Here is a 22749-nt window from a genome sequence, read left to right as displayed (position 1 = left end):
TAATAGCGGAGAGAATGCAGGGGCAGAGGGGTTGTTTATCTGAATACATTAGTCTATTCTGCATGACTGAGGTACTGAAATATCAGTAGCTTAACTGGGATGTGTATTGATAAATCCCTGGTGCTGTCTGCGGGTCTAAGTCAGCAGATGGATTTGTAATAGTGCCTTTGTCTCCAAGTTCCCCCCTTCTGGATCTATAATATTCTCTGAACTCTAAACTACAAACACAATTTTATGAGATATCGCAGCGTACATACTCTGGTAGTAGTAGTGTCACTTTAGTTTTTAAAGTGACAATACCTCGTCACAGAAGGGTGAAAGGATCATATAGACACACTTGCAGTATTCCCATAATATTCCATATGTTGTACAAACACCGCCCCCCCCAAAAAAAAACACAACCAAAAAAAAAACAAAACCCCAAAACAAAACAAAAAACAGTTAATCCAGTCTGCTTCTTCCTTTTTTCTCTCACCAGTAGCTTCTTGGACGTGACCACCTGTCACGCATGCGCACCTTTGACTCCCTGCATGACGCAACAGGTAAAGCGTTTCCACTGCCAAATTAAATCTTCTATGAAAATATAATCAGTTTTTTGAACGTGAAAATGATTTAAAAAAAAAAAAAGAAACAAAGGTTTGCATATCCATGAAAATAAATAACAGGACACAGTGCTGTACAGATATGGTAATTACATCAGCCCACTTAGTTCCCACTGGGTTTTCGCTCTGAAGAATGACCCAAGATCCAGTACAGGTCCACGGCCCGGTGGTTGGGAAGCCCTGCTCTAAACTACTAAACTATATAAATGCTCATTTTTACGCTATATTATGACATGCTTACAGTTATAGTTTTCACTATATGTTTATGGAAATCCCCCCTGTTATAAATTAAGATATCACCAACTGGAGATGGGAGAACAGGGGGTCGCTGAGACGGTGAGAGACAACAGACGTAAGGTTGGACTGAGGACACATAAGGCCGTTATTTGAGTGTGCGGAACAGGCAGCGATGAGCGTCTGTAAGCATCTCCCACCTCCTCTCTCACAGCCTCAGAACACCCCGTCCTTTCCACCTCCTCTCTCACTTCTACCCTTCCTGTAACCATAGAGACCACCATTGCCTGAAGAGAGGTTTCTCCCAGACATATGAGGATGCTCGATGCACGTGTCCTAAAAGCACACAGCTCAATTTACCCCCCCCTCCTCCCGAGCAGTCTTTGTAAAGAGCTTCTTTTAGTCGAGGACATGTATTGTACCTTCGCGCAACTTCGATGAACAACAGGATGTTGATATCAATCACATTACATGCTTGTCATAACAGGCTTCTTAGACAAGGAGGCTTTAATTTCACTTTGACCATCTGCAGCGTTATGCATGGAGAATGCTGATTTCAGGCCAGTTTTGTCGTAGATGTTGCACAATGTATTCAGTATCGCTGCCTGGATCTCTGTTTCTCTCCCCGGTTCTTTTCAGCTCTTGCCAAGCAGGGCTGTACATACGTGTCCCTCTCTGTATGTGAGATGTCCTGGGAGTATAGATCAGTCTTTTGCTCCCAGAGACTCCATGTAGTACATATGGTCCCTGATAACCAGCCAGATTTAGCTGAGAGACATTCAGTTCCCTTTATTGAACATAGTCTCATTTGTGCAGCCCTGCTCCGAAGCTCCCTCCTCCTCCACTCTTGAGACCCATTCCCGATCAGTGACTCATAAAAAGAAATGCCTTTGACATTAACAGTCACTACATAACACAGGCAATAAGGCGAGCTTCAGGCGGCAGAAGTGCAGCACAATTATTATTCAGATGGCACAGAGCAACAGAAGTACTGAGCTAACAAAGGTAATTAAAATGTAAAAAACTGTCTTGGATGTACAGAGCAGTATGAAGGTCTCACACATCCGAGATACAAATACGCCTTTATCCTCAAGTCACCAACATGTGCCACTATTTGTGTATTGGTCTGTTATATACCAGCTCCAAAAACACGACATGCCTGCCCGTTTAGTAATACCAACGGTGTCAGTAACTTGTATTACAGTGCACACACTACTTTATAAGGAAGCCAAGTGTTGTGGCACATTGTAAGTGGTACTTAGTTGTTCCTTCTAGCGTGTGTGCTTTTTCAGACTGCAGCTTTTGTACCAAACAGGGACAGACGAGAAACACTCATTGTACATAGTCAAGAAGATTTAAGTAGCCGAGCAACGAAAATAACATCTCTTTGGCAGAAACAAGGAAAGCACTTTTGGCTGGACATTAAAATAATACTGGCAAATGTTCTGTTACTAAACATGATCACTTCATACAGGCGGCCACTGTATCCATCTGTGTGTGTACAGAAGCTAGGATTGGGAGATTTCAGACTTTAGCTAGATGCTAGCATCAAAAGCTGACTTATATAATTGTATGACACATTTAAACCCTGCCTACCAGCTTTCCTGGTATGTCCCACACCCCATTTTAAGAAGGTACCACTAATCGTACAGAACTATTACATATGTCCTTCAACTTCCTCCAAATAATCTGTGGACCCTTCAACTTGTTGTGCTAGATTCCACAAACAGGCGTGAAAACACATAGCCGAAGCCCAGTGTTGAATACTGATTCATGAATTCCGCCTCAATAAATATGTGCAACTTCCTCTAAAATCAAGAGTAGAACTGATGTGTTGAAAACTGACAGGCAGGTTATATAAAAAGCAACAAGGCAGAAACATGAGAGAGAAAAAAAAACCAAAGTGCATGTAGAGATCAGGTTAGCATAACATATCCTTATGCTTCGGACTGGCTTTATGAAGCTTCGTTGTCAAACCAGTCAAAATATGATTTTCACAGATGCACAGCGAGCTCTGATGAACAGTGTCTGTCACACAAACCGCCTGCTTATACGCGATTCACTACTTGAAAACATTGTGCTCCATAAAGATTTTCTCTGTGCAAACAGGTTTTCTGTCACAGAAGACTAAAGTCCTCCTGGATCTCCAGCATTCGAGTCAGCTTGATTCATGGTTAACGGATGATGTGCAGGTATCTGAGGTCGGGGTAAAGTAGGTTGGCTAGCAGGGCCAGCAGCCGGGATCCGTCTCTGAGACAGTGTCCTGGGTAACGGATGAACTGGACAGCTTTATTCACAGACTCCTCTAGCTCAGCATACTGCTTATTGCTGGGCATGGCCTCCAACATCCCCAACGCCTACATCCACAGAAAAGAGGAGGAAGAAAAGTTATTTTTGGGAGATAATTGCAGACTAGAAAATGAAAACACTGTATGTGCAGTTTTTCGTGCATACTTGCTGTGCTTTCGCAGAGAGCTGCAAGTCAGTGGTGGGTTGCAGTCGAAGCTCCGTCTCTGATGGCACCTGGACTGACAGAAATGCTGCCAGGCTGCGTACCACCACCCTGAACCTGTAGGGTTTATCGATATGATAAGTTGACAATCCATTCTATTTTGCATTCAGGTATTTTCGTTTGCTAATATGAACCATGCCAGGATACCTATTAGTAACAGGAGATCTCTTGCCCAGGCCTATAGCTCCTAACAGCCCGGAGTTCAGTCTTTCCTCTCCCAGCTGAAGCAGCCTGGTTTGTAACCTCAACAGACCCATGACAACTCCTGACACTTCAGTCTGGCCTGACTGCGGCTGCAGCTGCTCCGCTGACAGGCTCAGCGCTTTGTGCCACCACAGAAACAGCTTAGCTTCATCACCTGGACCACTGGACACACATGACACATCGCAGCATGTATAGAGCACTCACAGGAGACACATGCTGACACACCAAATAGAATTTTACAAGCAAAACAAACGAGTGTATGAGCAGGCGTACCTGGGAAAGACCTGATTGGTCCACGTGTTGATTAGCGCCAGAGTCCTCCTCTCATTGGCCGCTGTGTACTCAGTGTTGAGGCGCTGCAGGATGAAGGCATAAAGTGTCAGGAAGCTGCCTCCTGACTGGCTCTCAGAGAGGAAATCATCCACCGTGAGCTCAGGCACCTGCAGCGATGCCAACACAGGACCCCAACCAGCTGATTCCTCCTCGGCTGAAACGAAAAACAGCCATTGAAATTATAAAAAAAATAACACAAGTGAAACTGGTATACTAAAAATTTAAACCCAAGCAACTTTTGAGGAAAACGGTCAGAGATATCCGCCATGAGAACACTTTCCTCTTTGTGTAACAGTAAGAAGTGAACCTTACAAGCCGACAACGCTTCAAAGAAGAAAAAAATCCTTAGTTAAATAAATCGGCTTCCAGAAAAACTCCAAAGAATTACCATGGTTGAAGTGTGCTGTAATGCACGCCTCCATGATGCGCGTCATGTGTCGTACTGATGCAAGACAGCGAGAGCAAGCTGTGAGAAGAGGCAGAATAGGGAAGCCCCTCCCCTTCCGGTCCAGCCAGGTGATTACGTGAGCAGCGAGCGCCTCGCCTGTCGACACACCCACTCCATTCAGCAAGGCCAGGGCGTCGCTGAACAGGCTGCAGAACGCCATGTGCCTCTGCTCCAAACCTGTCTCTGGAGAGGAAAAGGGAAGAAGTGATACAGCTGGGGTGATATAAAAAAAAACAAACAAACATTTTTTTCCTTTTGATGGTTGAGGAGGACGGCTCACCAGGTGGGTTGAATGTCACAACGCCCTCCAGAACTGTCTCCAGCTGAGTCTCCAGGCTGTTGAGGCTGATGCTGCCTCCTTGCTCCAGAGTGACCAAAGACTGAACACACCAGCACACGTACACTGCAGCCTTCAGCGTCTCCTCCTGCCAGATGAACGTAACAGATTGTTTTGTTTGTTTGGGTTAAAGCTGTACAGAAATAGATACGAATATCACATGATATTCATTAATAAAACTGATACTGTCGAAGCATTGATATTCTAAGTACAATTTAGGCATTATTTAGATTCTCTCAATTGATATTCAAGCCTTACCTAATTTGTGAATTATTAAGGGGTTATCTTCAGTTTCTTTTTCAAAAAAGAAGGCAGCAGCCGAAGCTTACTTAAAGGTGAAATCTGACTCATAGTTTGTTATATTTGCCTTGAGTTTCATGTTTGATGTTGGTTGGTATGAATGCATATGATTTCCACAGCTTTTCCTGCATATTTCTGCTATGACTAGTTGTACCTTACTGTGTTTGTCAGTTTTAGGAAAGGAATTGGTAAAATTAAAGAGAAAATCAATTTCTGGATCTTAGAGTGCTCTTGTGTACAGCACAGCTTGGAAGTGTACTGCCAACTGCGGCTATTTTGGAACATTATCAAGTATAGTATAATACTGCCTTCTGTTGCTCTACAACAACAGCAACTATAAGGTTTTAAGTGTTACATTTATTTGATTTGGCTGAGTGATACTGAGCTGGCAAAGGAAACTCGATTGTTTAAGTCTAAATTCAAAGCGCATGCTCCAAACCTCCCACTTTTTCACAAGATGTACCTGCCTGGGGCTGTGCACATGCAGCTATAAGAGAAGATTTAATGCTCCTCTTCATACCACAGCTGTTCAGCAAAAGCCATATCTATTATCCTCTGTCACCCTGTAAATGGACCCTGATGAAGTTTCTGCCATATGGAGTTTGGAATGATGCGGTGCTGAATTTATGAAAAAGGACTGGTGTGCTGAATTTATACTGAATCATAAGTGGGGCCTTTGGCTGACACCTTGGCTGAGCCGCCAACTACAGCTCCTAACCCTTACCATTTAATGTACCTTATGCTACTCATACTAAACCTTAAGAGGTTCACACTGTCTTAATTTCGGAAGAGTACAAGGGCCAGGGATGACAAAAAAAATTCTACCCATTATGCACTTCAAGAAAAGTGGTAATGTCAAGAATAAGGCTGACACTTCAAGATCAACGCACGTGACTGCCTCAACAAAATGCCTTGTGTAGATGAACTGGTGAAACTGTACTTCAGAATCGGCTTTAGTGACAATGAAATTACTTCTGCTGTTGCTCTACAACACAGTGAAGTTGTCAGCATTAGGACTTTGAAGAGATTGTTCAGCTAAACACAGAACGTTACACTCCAAGAATGTATTAATGTCAGAGACCGGAGTCTTTGGCAGCTCACTTAGCTGTCAGTCGCTCCCCTAATTGAATTTAATGGACCAGAAAAGTCGGCTTTATTCTCGACATTTTGACTTTTTTCTTGAAGTGCATGATGACAAAAAAAACCCTGGCCCTAATACTTTTGTACATCTGTGATTTGACTCGTTGAATAAACAGTACTGCGTTGTCTCACCCTGTGTGGAACGTCATTGGAACAGGGATGGAGCCCAGCAGCACTGCGCAGGCACTTCAGCAGCAGCTGAGGCGCAGAATCACCACTGAGCAGCAACGAGGGAGGGTAGTGGGTGCTGACATATCCCAAAATGCCCTGGTATGAGGACAGGTCCAGTTGGTGCCATGGAAGAGAGGTGGACTGGACCAATAGACTGAGTAGAGGGGAATCCTGGAGAGTGACGAGGTTAAAAAGCGAAAGATGAACGAAGAAGGGGGCAGATATCTGATCCTGACGTGAAACCAAAATATCTTGGACTTACCTGTTGATTCAGAAGTTGCTCCTCCTTTACCAGAAACACTAGCATGTAGAGTAGATAAACTAACATGGTATGCGACTCCTTCTGAGTGTCAGGGAGAGTTGGATATGCTGTAGAGGTGGGGGGTGTCTGTAAGTGGTCACTTAAGACACTGACCCAGTTGACTTCACATAACACCTCTCCTAGAAAGAGGAAGCAGCTCTTGGGACTTCCTCTCTCCACCTGCGGGCACAGGAAGGCGAAAAAATAAACAAAACAAGTCAAAGCTCTTGGGTATCAAGTGACTGTACCGAGATTAGTTATAACCCTGGATTATATTGTTGAATTTGTGTGATAGTGATGGATCAGGATTTTGAAGTGGGGCTGTATGAGGTGCTTATCCATTGTCAGTTATGGAAACAGTGGATAGTGGTTGGCTCTCAGTTCTGAAAAGCAGACAGCAGCACCGACAAGGAAGCTGAGTAATGTACTGCTGTGGAGGAGCAAAAATGAATCTAGCATCCTTTGTTTATAATATTTTCACCACTTTACTTTGCCATCATAAAAGTCGTTCCAGCAGGAAACTGTAGTCTTCACAACGCTCTCATCAACGCCACCAAACTCATTTGACAGAAATGGTTATTTTACTTCACAGAACTTGTTACTTGCTGGTCTTCTGATGTCTCGACTGGTTTGTTTGTGTTATTGTGTGACTTTCGTGAACCTGACAGAAAGCTTAAAACCGCCCAAATTGCACAGAACCCCAAACAAACAAACAGACTGAGGCAGCGATAGACCAGCAACTTCTGCATTTTGCAAGGTAATATTATGGTTTCTGTCAAAGGAGTCAGAAGGCTTTAGAAAGAGCATAGATGGATATAATGGCTTTAGTTTCCTGTCGAACAGGGCTGTCTAACTGTGAGGTAAAGTGGTGAAAACATTCTAAATATAGTATACCCTTAAACTGGTATTCGTTTTTTAAGTGGGCCCTTTAATAGGTGGCTAAAATATGCATTGCTTCTGCCCTTACCCACAGCAGTACATTGTTAAGCATCCTACACTGACTGTGGGTAAGTACCTCAAACCACACCACTTCAAAAAACCTGAATATCCCTTTAATGTAAGATGCATATTTATGGTGAATACCTTGACTATAAGCTGCTGCACAAAATGGATGATATTTTTGTTTGAATAATGAGAACTGCTTCTCCTTATCTCCTGTTTACTTCCATCCCTTTTTTTCTGGCACACTTTACCAATTAATAGATAATCAAATATGATTATAAGTCACTGGGATTTGATTTTACGTATTGCTTTATATATATTCTTATCCATGCAAATTCTGTATGATAGATTCATGTGGGTCTTGAGAGACGGCTTGTTTCCAGGAACAGACTCTTGAGACCAAAATAACAGGAAGTCCAGCTAATAATAGTACCCGAGGGCCAAGGTCCAAGGTCTCAAATTAACAAGCTCCCCTGTGTCATGCATGTCACGATCAGTATGCAGTGTCAGAAGTCAGGGGTTAAGGCTAGAATGTCTCACATTGAAGAGCTGCTCCATCAGCTGAGTGTCGGGGTGCAGGTGTCTCCAGGGCAGGCTGCGGAGGTGTGTGTGGTACAGGTAAAGAAGGTACTCGGGTGTACGGGGGGAGGTGCAGCTCTCACAGTACTGCATCATGCACAGCCACAGTGCACCTCTCTGACCGGGCAGAAGACGATCTGCAACATATACACACACACACAAAGGTATAAATAACTGCAGCAGTGCAGACAACAAAGACAGTGATGGCTGGCTGGGAACCCACCTCTGAATTTGTGATGCAGAGTGTCAGTGAGTTGAGTGAACAGGCCGACCAGACACCCCGCTGCACTCGCTTCTGTCTCCAGCCAGGGGTAACACTTGAGGTTACTGAGACAGAGAGACACCGATATTGACTCTGTATTTTCTGTTTATTTATCCTGGAAAGCACTAAATGGCTGTCTCTGTGTTTCCTCCAAAAGAATCACAGTACAAACCTCTGACCTCATGAGAGACTTTACTGTGACAAAGTTGACCTATAACTCAGAAGTAATCATTGTATGTTTATTTTTTTCTGTGAGCATTTTCATGTTTGTGGTAGGGCCAGGCGATAAATCTGTAAAATCGATTAAATCAAGTTTGTGGTTTAAGACGATTTTAAAATGAAATCGATGTTCTCTTTTTTTTTTTTCTTTCTCTTTCACCCCACAGGCTCCCATAATTCATAGTGGGCTTTGCCCTCTCCCCGCACTGACTTTCCACAGAGAAACAAAAACAACAACATGCAGCAAGCCAAGAGTTCATTCCTAAAAAGGCACTGTTTCGTCCAGTTCGCTGCAAGGTTTGTTCAAATGCTGTTGCCACTACCACTGCGTAAGCATCAGCTTTTTACCTGCAAATGGAAACAAACTAAGGGATACACTTTGCTTACCCGCCATCTTCAGTGTCCAGAGGAAAGATCCAAGGCTTGAATAACTTCACAATCTTACTGTGAAGGTCCTGCAGAGCTGTAAGAGTACAACACACATTGCACTTTCTGTCAACAAAGCACATAAACAAACCAGCTGAGTTATAGTGATGATCCCGAGGATTAGTATCCTAAAACGGGTGCTGACATTTGGCAGTTACCTTTCATTATTTTGCTGCTGCCCGCTGACTCTCTGGCACAGCTGCCAAGTTGCAAGTTGATGAGACAGCCAACCAAATAGTCCCAGAGGGAAACTACCTCACTGACATAAGGTCCCCAGGATGAGTAGAGGCCGAAGCTGCGGAGTTCCGGCTTACTGAGACGACTCCGCATGAAGTAATCACTCAGCCATTCGACAGTCTCATCCACCTGTAGGCGACCATTAAAATCTTTTAGCAAGGGTGGATTAATAATGAACATTTGAGCGTCACACGATTAACTACAAACACCAACATTAGCTACCTGCTGAGGAGACAGGCTGATGGTGGACCTATAGGGAGAAGCTGGGGGCACGACAGCACGGCCGGAGGCATCAGTGGTGCTCAGTGCTTGTTCAGCTTTGCTCTTGGTATGCCGAGATGGAGGTAAGCAGCCAAGCACTCTCAGAGTCACCTTCCAGCACTCTGGACTCAGTAACTGGTTTGAGGAGCCTGATGACATGAAGAAATATCTTAATGAAAAAAAAAAATCAAACATCTAAAATGATCTCATATCATGTGGCTGTGAACAATAAACCAAACTAGGTCTTGTAAAACACACAAATAGATGCACAGTTGTGCCACACTATGCAACTTCCTAGTCATTCGTGTGCTGATCTGAAGTGAAAAGCCAAGGAAGAAAAAGAACAGAAGATAAGTTCGAGGATGGATCAGGAGGCTTGAAAAACAAGGATTACTTTTGGACTGAAAACATGAAACTGCCTGCCGGTATTGTGGTAAAGCAGGGTCAACATGGCTGAATACTGAAACAGTTTGTGTGTATGCATTCTGGTAGAAGCTATAGGCTAATATTGCACCTGCTCCACACACACACACACACACACACACACACACACACACACACACACACACACACGCCTGATAAGACTGGGGTCAGAGAGCTACTATGGAGACAGCAGAGGACAGAGGGAGAAATTGGCTCTAGCTTCTTGACATGTATGCAACTCAGATCAAATATCACATATTTAGCCTGCTAAATATCCAGTGGACATCAGCGACACGTTAGCTAACTGTCCCTAAGATCTTGGATCACATACAGATTGTTGTTGACAGGAGCGTGCACTGATTTTCCTCTGATTCAAGGCTTTTTGTCGCCAATCTCCAATAAATGTTGGGACAGCAAGATCAAAGCTAAAATAACTCTATTGTGTGAACTCAGCATCCGGCTATACCCTACGTAATTTTCAAAATCAGCGTATTGATGGAATGATCCAACTTTAGTATTGCTAATTAATTAATTAAATGACTCCTTTATTGGTGGGAAGATGAGTGGGAGGCATTCTTTCACAGGCATGAATGTGTTTTGATGAATCACAAGAGGACCTTTTACAGCAGCCCTTGCTTCTAAGTGAATTACCAGGCACTGTGTAACATAATAGATGGAACCATTTAAATGATGATTAAAAGTTGAGGCTAATAGAGGTTCTAATTATTCTAAACATCAAACTCAGTCAGGGAGCCTTTGTACACAGACACAGACACAGACACACACACACACACACACACACACACTTACTTGTCATGAGCAGTCGCAGGCAGTCACTGTAGTGATCAGGGAAATGGTGACGTAAAAGCCAGGTCCAGTGTTTGGTGAAGAGGTGAAAAGGTGTGAGAAGTTCAGGCTCGGGGTCACGGCCGCAGACGCAAAGAGCTCCGTGGACCAACTCCAGCAAACGGGTTCGCTCCGAAAACACAGGATGCGCTTCGTTCAGCCACTGGAACAAATCAAACTGCAGGCGGAGAGAAGGAAGCGGTATGTGCGACTGAAATATTTCAAGAGCGTATCACCTGTCTTTACTGTGCGACATTTGTAGCTTAGCTAACCTTTGTGAGGAGCATAAAAATGACATCAGCACTGTCGAGGTGTAGTGATGTCACCACATCTTGGTAGAGGAAGACGAGCTCATTGGGCGCAGCGTTGGGAGTGAAGAAGGGGGAAATGAGTGGACAAAGACGCCTCTGCTCCAGAATGGTCTTCAGAACACGGCCACATTCCTCCGCGTTGCCCTGGATAAACACCTAGATACAAAGAAGAGTGTAGCGAGAAAATTAACCTGACCCTTCAGTGGTTGAGTTGATTATTGACAGAAGTGGACGTTGTTAATACAGCTACACAGTGCTTCAAATAAATCCGCTATGTGTCAGTGTGTGTGCGCACCTGTCCCAGGATCTCTACACATGAGGAGAGGTACTGGCGTGTCGGGGGATGTCGCAGAGTGTCTTCACACACAAAGGAGACCACTTGGTAGAAAGCAGACACGCCTACATGCTGCACTGCCGGTGATTTCTGTGCCTTGTACATATTCACCAGAGCCCTGAGCACATAAGAAAAGTCTGTACTGAAAACACCTCCCTGATGCATTTGCACTTATTTCTATTGTGATATAAACCAGTGGCACAGTATGTTTATACTGACGTGATGAAGTTCTCAGTGTGGACAGCAGCCTGAGCCAGGTTTTGAGGTGGAGGAGCCATGGAGTCGGTTTGAAGCTTCTTGATGTCCCGGCGCAGTGATGTTATCTGGGTCTGCACCGCCTCCTGTCTCTGGACACGCTCACACTGTGAGGTTACAGAGACAACACACAAACGCATTCAGTGGTCATGGCAAAAACATTCTAAAATGTTTGGTAGGATGTGTTTTTGGTTTTTTTTTTGGCCGTACTGTGACTGTGATGTTTGCTGGTCCCTGGCATGGCTGCCCCCCCTTTCCTTTACACTCCAGGGCCATGGTGACTTGCTCTGGTTGGTTCTTATAAAGTAGAGGAAGGCTCTCCAGCAGCTCCTGCTCCATTGCCACCTGCTGGGCTTCACGTGCCACTGCAATCCTGACACCAAAATAATATTATTTAGTATTTATTAGTATTATGTTTTCAGTGTGTAGCTCAGAATATGTTTTTTTTTTTTTTTGTGTGGGCCACTGATGATGTTGAAATTAATCTTTGTATGCTCTCCAGGTACCTGGCCTGGTCCTGCAGGATGCGGAGGTCCTGTTGCACCAGTTCAGCAGCAGCTTTAGAGTCAGTGAGGCAGGTGGCGGGGACCTCAGCTACTGGAGCCTTCTGCTGCTGCAGCTCTGGAGCTGGACGGGGAACTGGGTGCTTCTGCAGGTTGGACAAGATACGCTCCCTTGCTGCACACAGAGAAATGACAAAGCATGACATTAAACAAGTGAATAAGTCTCCATTGTCATGTAACAGGATGAAATGGCTGTGTTTATTTTTTCTCGTGATCAACATTATCAGACATTTATTGGCTCTCCAGTATCAGTTTTGACTGTACCATTGTCAAGGCTGGTGTAGTCAGTGAAGCCGGGGTTTTGGGCCTGCAAGAAGGTTGGCTCACTCTGCACCTTCTCCCACAGAGACAGAACCTCTCTCTGATCATACTGCAGTCGCTCCTGGTCCACATACTCCAGCCACAGTTCCTACGACACAAATTCAGATGTATGAGTCACATGATATAACAGGGTTTGACTAACCTGTTACAACGACTGTCCCATAAATGTAAACACACATAAAGACAAACCCACCTGCTGCCGCTGCATGACCTGTGCCAGTCTGTGTGGTTCATACTCGGGAGGAAGAGAAGGAAGGTACACTTCCTGCTTCTGCAGAGTCTCATCATCCAGCCAAACGGCAAATACACCATACAACCTGTAAGCAATCAGCTGATATCTGAGAATCTGCCAACACTCTAAAGGCTGTTACCACCTGCCAAACAACAGGAAAAGGTGTATCTGAGTGTAGTAAACATCAGCGACATACCTGACCAGCTCTGTGTGTAGCTGAGGAGAAGTGAGATAGGGAGGACGGGGATTGTCAGGGCTGTCATCGCCCTGGCTGTCTGATGAAGGCGTGTGTGGCGGGGGCACCCTGAGGGCTTGGCCGGCAGCGTGGTGGAAGTCAGACACCTCCTGTATTCTCTGTCTCAGGTCTCTGAGCAATGAGGCCTGAGAAGAGCCCTGGAAGAACCTTCGGCCGATACACCCACCTGCAGCGAGCCTGGTGGACAGGACATACAAAAGGGATGTGGTGCTATCACATGGATTCTGCCCATTTCCTGGTTTCTCTTGTAAGGGATAGCAGTAAGTGTGTGGATCGTACCCATAATCTGGTCCTGGCTGCCTGAGGTAGAGCTGAAGGAACTTCTGCCAGACCAGCGGAAGGAGGGGGTGGTCAGGAGGCGTGGCTAGAGCCTGACACGCCCAACGGTACACCTGCAGTCGCTGCAGAGATGGTGCTACTGGCAGCTTCAACCTCTGCTGCGCTTTCTGGCTCAGAAAAGGACAGAAACGGTTAACACAATCTAAATACAGCACTGACAGGTTAACCCCACCAATATCATATGTCCAACAGTCTTATAGCAGTGTAATGGTAGACCAAAGGACTGCTTTTCAAAAACTGGCACCTACATAACACTTACAGTAACGCAGCCACGGAGTGACATAACTGGAGGCATTTGATCAATTACAAGCAGCTTCCTCTGGAGTCACAAAAGGCTTTACACAGCTTTTACTTCCTAAGACCTGTAAACACACTTAATGTGTGGAATTGGTTGAGTTACCCTATTAATAATGTATGTAATAATGAGCCAGACTGCTGTAGAGCAAGCACTCTGTAACTGCAGTGTGTTTATTTTGGGTAAATGTCATACAGCGCAAAACTTTTGAAATTGTGCAATTTTCTGTGCTACGCCTACGGTGTACTGAATTGTGAAATGTCCTGCCAAGTGACACAGAATACTCGTTGCCAATAACATCCTGACATCAATAATTATATAACTTACTGTGTATGTCTTTGCATACCTTTAAGGCTTGTTCTGGGGAAATGTTGGGGTCTGACAACAGTTCATTTTCAACACAGCGTCTCAGCTGAGAGTCGTCCTCAAACACGCCCTCCATATTCAGCACCAGCCAGGCGAACCAAACCTACAAACACACCGATGACAAGTCTGTCAGCACGGAGAATTATACTACTATGATCAAGAGTATGTGCATATACAGTCAGCGCTTTGGGGACCCTTACCTCCGCACTCAGGGATTGGCCCTCGATAAATGAGGGTGTGGCATTGCCGGCGATCCAACCAACCAGAGAGGAGAGCAGACCCCGATCTCCGTGATAACCCAAGGCATTCTGCATGAGGCATGAAAATTGTAAAAAAAAATTCCGAAAACGCTGCGCTTTTTCAGCTCACTGAAGTTTTCTTGATTGGAACATTTCACAGTTAACTCAAAGTTCGCAAACTTTCAGAGTCCAACTAATGATACAAGCTTATTTTTAACACAGTGTGAATTAACAGCACTAAAATGAAAAGCTTAATGGGTTAAATCTAACTGTTCATCATCTCTCATCACCAAGCTCCTGATATTAGTAGTAATGTTTATCTTCATAATGTTCCTGACAACAGCCTGCAGTGCCAATTTCAGCATCAGCACCCGTGAGACCTGTGAAGGCCATACACATAAGACAACAAAGTAAATACCTTATGCTGTTGGTACAGAAGTTTCTGCACACATTCCTCCTGATGGTGTGTGAATGCTGCACAGCAGATCTGATCCATGAGGAACAGGACTGTTTTGTCCCGGTACCACAGGTTCTGTTGAGTTAAAATCCCCACCCAGAACTCCAGCACTGCTGCAGCACCGACATGACTCGGCTTAGAACTCTCCAGTACATGACTCTGGAAGATAATACACACATTCATACATGTATTCTTTGCAGAAGATGGATGGGTTAAAAGTTAAAAGTTCACAAACAGCAGTCGGACATGGGTATATATAATGAAATATTTAAAAAAATATATATTCTTTTTTTTTTAACTTGTGTTTCACATGTCGCAGTTGTATATTTTCAGAATCTTCTTTGCATTTAATTTTGATCGCAGTCTGTTTTAATCAAAGTGCTTGTGACACAATGTATTAAAAGCAAAGCATCTATAGTCTCCTGGATGTAAACAATTGTCTGTGATGGCTGAAAATCTGACATGCACCTTTAGCTCATTGTGACAAACCTGAATGACACTGTTCAGCAGTCGGACATTGTCTCCATAGGTGGTTCCTGTGAGTAGTGGTGCTACGCGGTGAGTGACCTGCTGTGTCACACCTTGAGGACACACGCTGTCGTACTGCAGGAACAGCTGGATACAGCTTACAAACCTGGCAAAAACAGAGGGACGACAGTTGAAGATATGATAGCTGCTCTCATAACTATCGTTCTTTGTAGTCTTTACAGGCTGTGCAGGAAGGATGTTTCTTTCTTACTGAGAGTTGTTGAGCAGGTAGAAGCTGAGAGGGTAGGTTGGGGGTAGGATGTTGTCCAGAAGATGCACAGCAGCTCTCAGGTGGCGCGACTGAATCAGACTCTTCAACAATCCAACTCCATCGGTACAAAAGTGCTCCAGGCTAGAAAAACACACGGAGGGGATTAACTTAATTCAAATTCTATGTAAATATAAACATTACAAATAATGTGAGTGAATAAATACCTATGTCCCACTGCTGTCATGGCGATGGACAGGTAGCATCCAATTGGGATGCCTGCTTTGACAGCCCTGATGACAGAGTGCATGCTGGGAGTGTGTGTGAGCTCTGGAGGTGGGTTGGATGTCAAAGCGGGGACAGACCAGGCACCTTTTGGGTTCTGGGCGTTGCTGTGGAGCTTCAACCTTAGCAACAGCTGCCATGCCCATTGGCTAAAGGATGCTTCAGGAGATACACCCAAGCGAAGGACACTGGCGAGGTAAGACACCTGATGGGAGGAAGTAAGAAGGACAATAATAAGAAAACATGTATCCAAGTTAAAGATGGATGCCCAGTTTGTGAAAGAAAAGTGAACACGTCACCTGTTTGATTCCCTCTGATATGAGGCCACTGTACGGTTTGTCAGTAAGGTACTTCTGAAAAGCTTCAGCCACCAGCAGAGCCACTTCACTGTGGAGGGATGAAGACAGGGCCAAGGAGCCGTCCTGGGAGCAGAAGCAAGTTTAACAGCAATCACACAACAGGATATATGGACATATAATCTTCATTGCATCAGTGAAAACTACCTGTGTGTAGCCCCAGTTCAGACCCTCCAGCATGACACAAGCCAGCCGGTTCTCCACAGCAGACAGGGGATGCTGGAGCAACCATGCTCCGATCACACAGATCTCTTCAGGCCGGGGCCGCCACAAACTCAGAGGAAGCTCTTTGCACAAGTAAAGAGCCACCTATGACACACATAGACACAAATATTCACACAACAGATATTATCACAGTGACTTACGTTCCTCTCAGTGTAGTCAAGTGCTTGCAGTTACAACCAAAAGTATTAGTAACAGAAAAGCAATACGAACCATTCCTACAGTTTGTATGGTCTCTCTCAGTCTCTCCAGGAGAACAGACACAACGTAGGGATGGACTGTTGCTATGGCAGCCAGCAACTCCCTCCCCACTTTAGAGTAAGTTTCTCTGGTAGACACGCTCACATAAGACACCTGGAGCAAAAACAAGACGAGAGATGTCGAAGAAAAGAACAAGTTAGGTACACTATGTTTCTTCTAAGGGCCCAGGTTGATGAATTTTTAACCAGTGTTACAGTGTTATCCTTGGAATTTTATGCTTTCTCTGTGCTACCCTCCTCAGTGTTTTCATATTGGTTCCCATCAGTACTCTATGAAATAAACAGTATCCTAATCAATAAGATTCCTCCTTGTTTTTGTTTTCAACATGCCTCTAGTGTTTTCCCTCAGCCTCACTTTGACGCACCTGGTAAATAAGCAGAGTTATAGTTGTGATGAATGCGGGGTCAGAGTGCTGAGTCGCTGTGGCCATGTGTGCTAGTGCGGTAAGGAGGGAGATGCCGTCAGAGCTGTTCACTTCACACAGCCAGTGTTCAAACCTTTCCTGGTGCTCTGGATCTGTAGCAGACACATGAAAGAAAATATCAGGCTGGTAACTGCAAACATCAGACGGAGAGGAATAATCCACCAAGTTCCTGGTGAGGTTACTGGGGAAAGCATTATCAGGGACACTTCCGGTGCTCACCTATAATCCAGTAAACAAAGTATCATTATAACTGATGCACCAGTGGCACTTTCAAGGCTTGAGAAGTATCAGCTAAATTGGCTAAGCAATTATAAGAGTCTCAGTAGTATCCCCTCAATAAATTTGTTACACTCGATCGTTATTAATGAACGATATGCTGTACCGAAGGCTCTAAGAATGTCATGTTACCATGAAAGACATTGGTTCCATAATTTGTGCAAGGTATCATGGGGGATAGGAATAAGGTGGCTACAGCCCGTGTTTCTGAACCTGGCTTTATGTTTCCAGGGTATTAAATCTGTGAAGCATCTTAAAAAACTGAGATTAGGTAGTTCAATAAAAGTTCAATACTAACGCTTGTGTGGCAAAAAAAAGTGTGTTAGATTCATTCAGTTTTCCAAACAATGACGAAACTATGAGGTCACATCAAAGCATTACTACATTTGAGGTTATGAATCATATTTAGCGCGGGTATACTGGTACCTCTGAGAGCCTGAATGCAGGAGTGTGTGTCACTTGCAGTGCCGAAGGTTTCCAGTCCTGCGGTCTCTGCACACTGCATAACATAGAGCACCCTCCACAACATAGAGCTGGACAGAGTCCCATATGGCATCTCGGACATAAACAACCAAATCCCCAACCTGTGAGAGAGGAGCACAGAAAATAAATTCAAAAAAAGCCCTAAAGTAAGATAGGTTCATGTTAAAATAGAAACTGGAGGCTGCACCTTTTGTTTCTGAGCACATGTAGAACAGCTCTGAGGAAGAGATGGTCGTATTCCAGCTGTAGTTTTTCCAAAGACAGAGAGTGTGAGCCGGACCCACCAGCACCAGTTAAACTCACATACTGGGCCCAGTGGTCACTGACATAACACACTGTCATTCTGAGGAAAAAAAAAGGAGATAACATTATGATTCTCTACTATCATATACTGTATTCATAGTTGTGTGCTCTCTGATTGTTGCACTGACCGTATGATGTGTCCTATCCGTTTCACCAGCTGTCTGTATCGAGCCCTGTTGTAGGTTTGCAGTCCAAGGGCGAGAATTTCAATGAGTGACGACGCAAAACCAAAAACACGCATGATCTTCTGACTGGAACAGGACACAGGTTCATACACTCCTGGGTGGAAAGAGGTGTGTCAGTTCATACAGTGAATGAGACTAACTAGCAGACAGAAGGACGGAAAGACCGACTCCCCTACCCTGCTTGCTCATGCCCAGCATGTGTGAATAGAGCTGCTGGAACGGGAACTGGGTGAGCAGGGAGATCAGATCCTCCTCACAGAGCAACAACCAGCTGCTGTCTGGGTCCTCATCCTAGAAGGAGGAGGCAAGATGCAATGTGGAAGCAACTCACTGTCTACATAAAATGGTAGTAACAGACTACAGTACAAAAAAATTACATATTATTATAGAAAACTTAAATTACACTATCTTAAAATGTTACTATCCTGCAAAATAACATGTTTCTTAAAGTGGTTCCTAAGCAACACATTAGCACTGGCAGCAGTTGTGGTTCTAAGATGGTGGACATGATATTCAAATGGTCATAGGTGTTCATTTGGCACGCTTTTCATAACAGCTTTGCATATGATTCAGCAGGTCAGAACGAAGACCAGAACATTCTGATTTAGAAAGTCATCATCTATAATCCCCAGTGACATATCACATTTTGTGCGACAGTCAGTGAAGGAAAAGAAAATGAGATGAACTTGTCTCAAGTTGTCTACTTTTTTTCTTTCAGGTTTTCCCGACCCAAATACACACACAGTTTTGGTTTCTTTTCTCCAAAATGCAGCCATTGCTTCCATGCACATACCTCCTCTCCCCCTTCATCCACTAGTGTCCAGTTACCAGACTCAGGTCCAGAAGCTGCTGAGCTCTGGCTCTCACATGGCTTCAGATGTCCCAGAAACTCTGCACGGTGTCTGAGTGCAAAACAAAGACAGCATTGGTTTGAGATGGGAGGCTGGTAGACCCTGAAGGGTTTACATGGATTCTCACAGAAAACCAAAGGCATCAAGCAAGAGTGTACAGGTCACAGTCAGTGGCTAAGAAAGAGTACCTTGAAGGAGACATTAGGATGGCCAGGGCTTGCATAAAATGCTGTACTCCACAGGTGTTCCCCAAAACTTGGATCTGAGGCGGACATTGGGAAGAAAAACTCAAGTCAGTTTGTATGACCACTGACAAGACAACAATAAATGAAAGACTGTCCTTCACTAACCTGAAGGAAGGGTGCAGCCCACTTGCCAACGCCGGCAGGACAGCAGAGAAGATGGCAAAGCAGGTAAAGGTGCTCTCCTGACCCTCCAACGTGAAGCAGGACGGCCACCTGGAAAATGTACAAGAACCACGTAAGGAAACAAAACAACACAATACCTCCACCAATGGAATGTAGATTAAAAAGGGTGGTACAGTGATTGTGTGTGTACCAATCTGTCCAGCCAGTGATGGATGTCTGTTTGAAACTGTGAGTCATCCAGGACTCTACGTGTGAAGCTAAACAGGACACTGATGGCCTCTTTCAACGGCTGGAGAGAACAAGGTTGGGTTTTGCTGCCAGAACAATCTAATGACAAAAACAAGCGTACACGAAACAGATACAGGGTTTGTGCTTGAGATTTGTATTATTAAGGAGAGGCATGTTAGCAACAACTTGTCAGTCGCTCACCTTTTAGCAGACGATACAGGTATGATTCCACCTGGAGGCGTGAGAGCAGAGCGGTGTAGGCATGTAGCGCCACCTTTTGATGGAGCAGCTCACTGCGAGCTTCAAACAGCCTCCTGAGCTCAGCCAGCACACTCTGACTGAACTCTGCCTGCTGGAAGCGATGGTATCCACAAACCTTAGACTGATCTGCGCACACACCCTGTACGGAAGAAATGTTTTTAGTGTTATTACAGCAGACGACCATTAGCTAACTATGTTCTCTACATACTATATTTGTTTTATTTCTGTTTTAATGACCACACCTGAAGTGTAAGCTGCTCATCTTTGAAGCTCCAGAGACGATTCTGTGTGCTCTTGCAGTCAGAGGACTGAGTATGTAGCTGTGTGTGTGACTGGGTGAGTTGTCTACGACAGCGCCAGTAGTTCTGCAGCAGCTCGGTCAGCTCATGGTTCTCCTGCCGGGCTAAAGCACAGAACTGGGCTGCACACACTTCAACACCCTCTAACCAAGCTCGTAACCCTCCGCCTGGCTCCCAGACACTCAGCTGCTCTAATGAGAATGGCTGCAGAAGAAATACATAAGACGAGAGACGTTATCTCACATGTTAGTGTGTAATGTGTATTTAAGACACAATGGTAAAAATATATATATATATATGCAGTACTGACAAAATCAAATATCATGTTATTTTACCAATATATAAATATATAAATACACACAAATATAAGTTTAACGTTTTTTAGGGAAATTAAATTACGGTACAAATGATGCCGATAACATAACCAAACAGGGAAACATTTACTGTTCACTAAGCATTAACAGTTTAACAGTCTACAGCCACTTTCAAAACCATACAACATGAATTCAGTTGATATCATCACACATTTTGAATACTATTTTTGCCACAACTGATACAATCTTTTAGAAACTCTGAAGAGTCAAATAATAAAACACACTGACTTTTAAATGTTAATGTTTCAAGAGAAAGAAATGGCGATGGACTCTGAAAGCCTTCAAACAGACAAATGTACTCACACTATTGATTTATGAGAATTACCTGCATTTCTGGAGCCGTCTTGGGTAATTCCGGGTACAATTTGCACCTTGACAGTTCGCTGACAGACTCCAGGGGCTGCAAACTTGGAGGGGAAGATTCTTGTTCAGGCAGTGCCAACACTGCAGGTCCCTTTTCCCCATTTTTCACAGCTTCTTCGCAGAGCTGTAGCATGGGACCCTCCTCCAGTGCTGGGAGAGAGGGGTACAGTGCTGGAGCACTCGGGGCATTTGTGATCTGAAACTGAGTTGAAACACAAGGCTGATTCCATGATTGTGTGTCAGGGATCTGTTCTGCAACTTCGACCTCAGCCCTCTGTGCGGCTTCTCCTCCATCCTTCTCTTTTGATTCGACGGATGGCTCTAAAGTCTTAGTTGACAATGATGTGGGTAAGGACTGTGATGGGATGGTCTGCTGTTTCTCGGAGGGCTGATCTGATTGCTGTGTCGCGGTCTCAGGGTGCTGAACAGGGTCCTGCTGCTCCTCCGGCTCCTGATACGGCAGACTGAGGGGAACATCCGTGAAGCCAGATGTGGAGGCCTCATCACACACAGCTGGGGGAACTGTGGCTCTTTTGTCTTCTTCTGCCTGCTTCTGCTTCCTGACCGACTGAAAACATACAACAACAATCAGTGAAAACAAAGATTATCCCCGGTTAACAACTGCTGTTTTCATCATGTGACAGAAGAGCAATTACTGTGATGGAGAAGGAGTGCCACTATCCTCCTGACCCAAGGCCAGTCGGTGAACTGATAAAGCAAGAGCAGAAGGACTGTGAAAAGTCTTCTTTTAAATTACCTGAGACTTCCCACTGGTTTTTGCCTTGGTCTTCTTTGGTCTTACAGCCTCCATCTTTAGTGCCTGCTCAAACCAACGTTAATACAACTCAGATCGCATTGAAAAACAGCTGACTGAGATGTCTCCTGGAGGAAACGGTGCAGCTCAGCAGTCCTCATACGTGGAGTGAATACACACACTCACAACCACAATTAGCTGTAATAGCTAGCTGAGGTCGATAAGCAGCTAGTGGGTGGCTGTGTTATTGAGATAAACACCGTCACTGGTTGTAAACACAACACTCTTGATGGCCGGCTGAGAAAGGTCTCTGACGGACGACAGCAAGCCAGCACCTAGCATGTCTTCAAGCACCAACGTGTTGTACAGAGAACACATTTCAGGAAAACGAAACCAGTCCCTGCTGATGAAACTCTTCTCAGCTAGCTACATAACTGTAGACGTTCTGCAAGGCTAAGCTAAGCTAAGCTAACCTGACGCGTAGCTGTTAGCCTTCTACGCTGTCTTTCTCCTCAGTTACTTATTCACCAGAAGTGAACACTTTTTCAGTGTTGTTGCGCAAATAACCAAAATAAGATTTCAACACGTCGAGGCGACTGACACGGGCTGGTAGCCCCGTCCACTGGTCAGCTGTCATTTGTTTTGTTTGTTCCAGGAACTCAACGATCACAATCTCTGACCACGTGACTACTCCACCTCTCGACGGACAGCCAGAGAGCTCAAACTTCATGTCATTCGCAAAAACACAGACACCAAAAATTAGACAGCAGTTATTTGTTGACAAATTGACACAGTTATCAAACAGCAGTTTGATTTCAAGATTCTTCTTCAACTGTAGAGAATAGGTATCAATGTGTATGTTAATGGATAAGTTCACCCAAACATCTGGAAGGAAAGTGTGTCCTAGTCCACAAAACATTTGTAGAAATTCACAGAAACACATCACTTGTTTTTTATGTTTTAGAATAAGTCCCC

The 22749-nt window shown here is 44.5% G+C and overlaps 1 protein-coding gene across 1 annotated transcript; it reads right to left on the bottom strand.

The window, feature by feature from the left end:
* Positions 1-1317: 1317 nt before the first annotated feature.
* Positions 1318-22437, bottom strand: epg5 (ectopic P-granules autophagy protein 5 homolog (C. elegans)). Its single transcript, XM_037098194.1, has 45 exons — positions 21778-22437; positions 20983-21588; positions 20227-20487; positions 19925-20123; positions 19686-19822; positions 19478-19585; positions 19316-19389; positions 19070-19178; positions 18453-18567; positions 18220-18370; positions 17976-18131; positions 17732-17889; positions 16970-17121; positions 16558-16698; positions 16270-16431; positions 16066-16188; positions 15709-15971; positions 15485-15625; positions 15235-15379; positions 14707-14904; positions 14250-14357; positions 14030-14152; positions 13329-13495; positions 12990-13226; positions 12755-12878; positions 12505-12649; positions 12184-12355; positions 11888-12050; positions 11642-11784; positions 11384-11540; positions 11050-11244; positions 10742-10955; positions 9470-9657; positions 9169-9376; positions 8972-9047; positions 8327-8430; positions 8065-8240; positions 6544-6762; positions 6243-6452; positions 4614-4758; positions 4274-4516; positions 3826-4039; positions 3496-3714; positions 3291-3405; positions 1318-3193 (listed from the first exon to the last, which is right to left on the bottom strand). Exons 1-45 carry the CDS (start codon positions 21829-21831, stop codon positions 3011-3013), a joined length of 7701 nt encoding a protein of 2566 aa, XP_036954089.1. The 5' UTR covers positions 21832-22437; the 3' UTR covers positions 1318-3010.
* Positions 22438-22749: the final 312 nt, after the last annotated feature.

The sequence above is a fragment of the Acanthopagrus latus genome, chromosome 5 (assembly GCF_904848185.1).
Source record: "Acanthopagrus latus isolate v.2019 chromosome 5, fAcaLat1.1, whole genome shotgun sequence".
Classification (NCBI taxonomy): domain Eukaryota; kingdom Metazoa; phylum Chordata; class Actinopteri; order Spariformes; family Sparidae; genus Acanthopagrus; species Acanthopagrus latus.
This window is presented reverse-complemented; position numbering and strand designations above follow the sequence as displayed.

What these genes read in the sequence shown, in the direction of transcription:
- epg5 (XM_037098194.1), bottom strand. Translation starts at nt 21,831, where the DNA reads ATGGAGGCTGTAAGACCAAAGAAGACCAAGGCAAAAACCAGTGGGAAG. An exon ending in ATCCTAATGTCTCCTTCAAG is followed by an intron (nt 19,179 to 19,315) that starts GTACTCTTTCTT and finishes TTTTGCACTCAG; the next exon opens with ACACCGTGCAGAGTTTCTGG. An exon ending in TGATGGAGCAGCTCTTCAAT is followed by an intron (nt 6,763 to 8,064) that starts GTGAGACATTCT and finishes CTGTGCCCGCAG; the next exon opens with GTGGAGAGAGGAAGTCCCAA.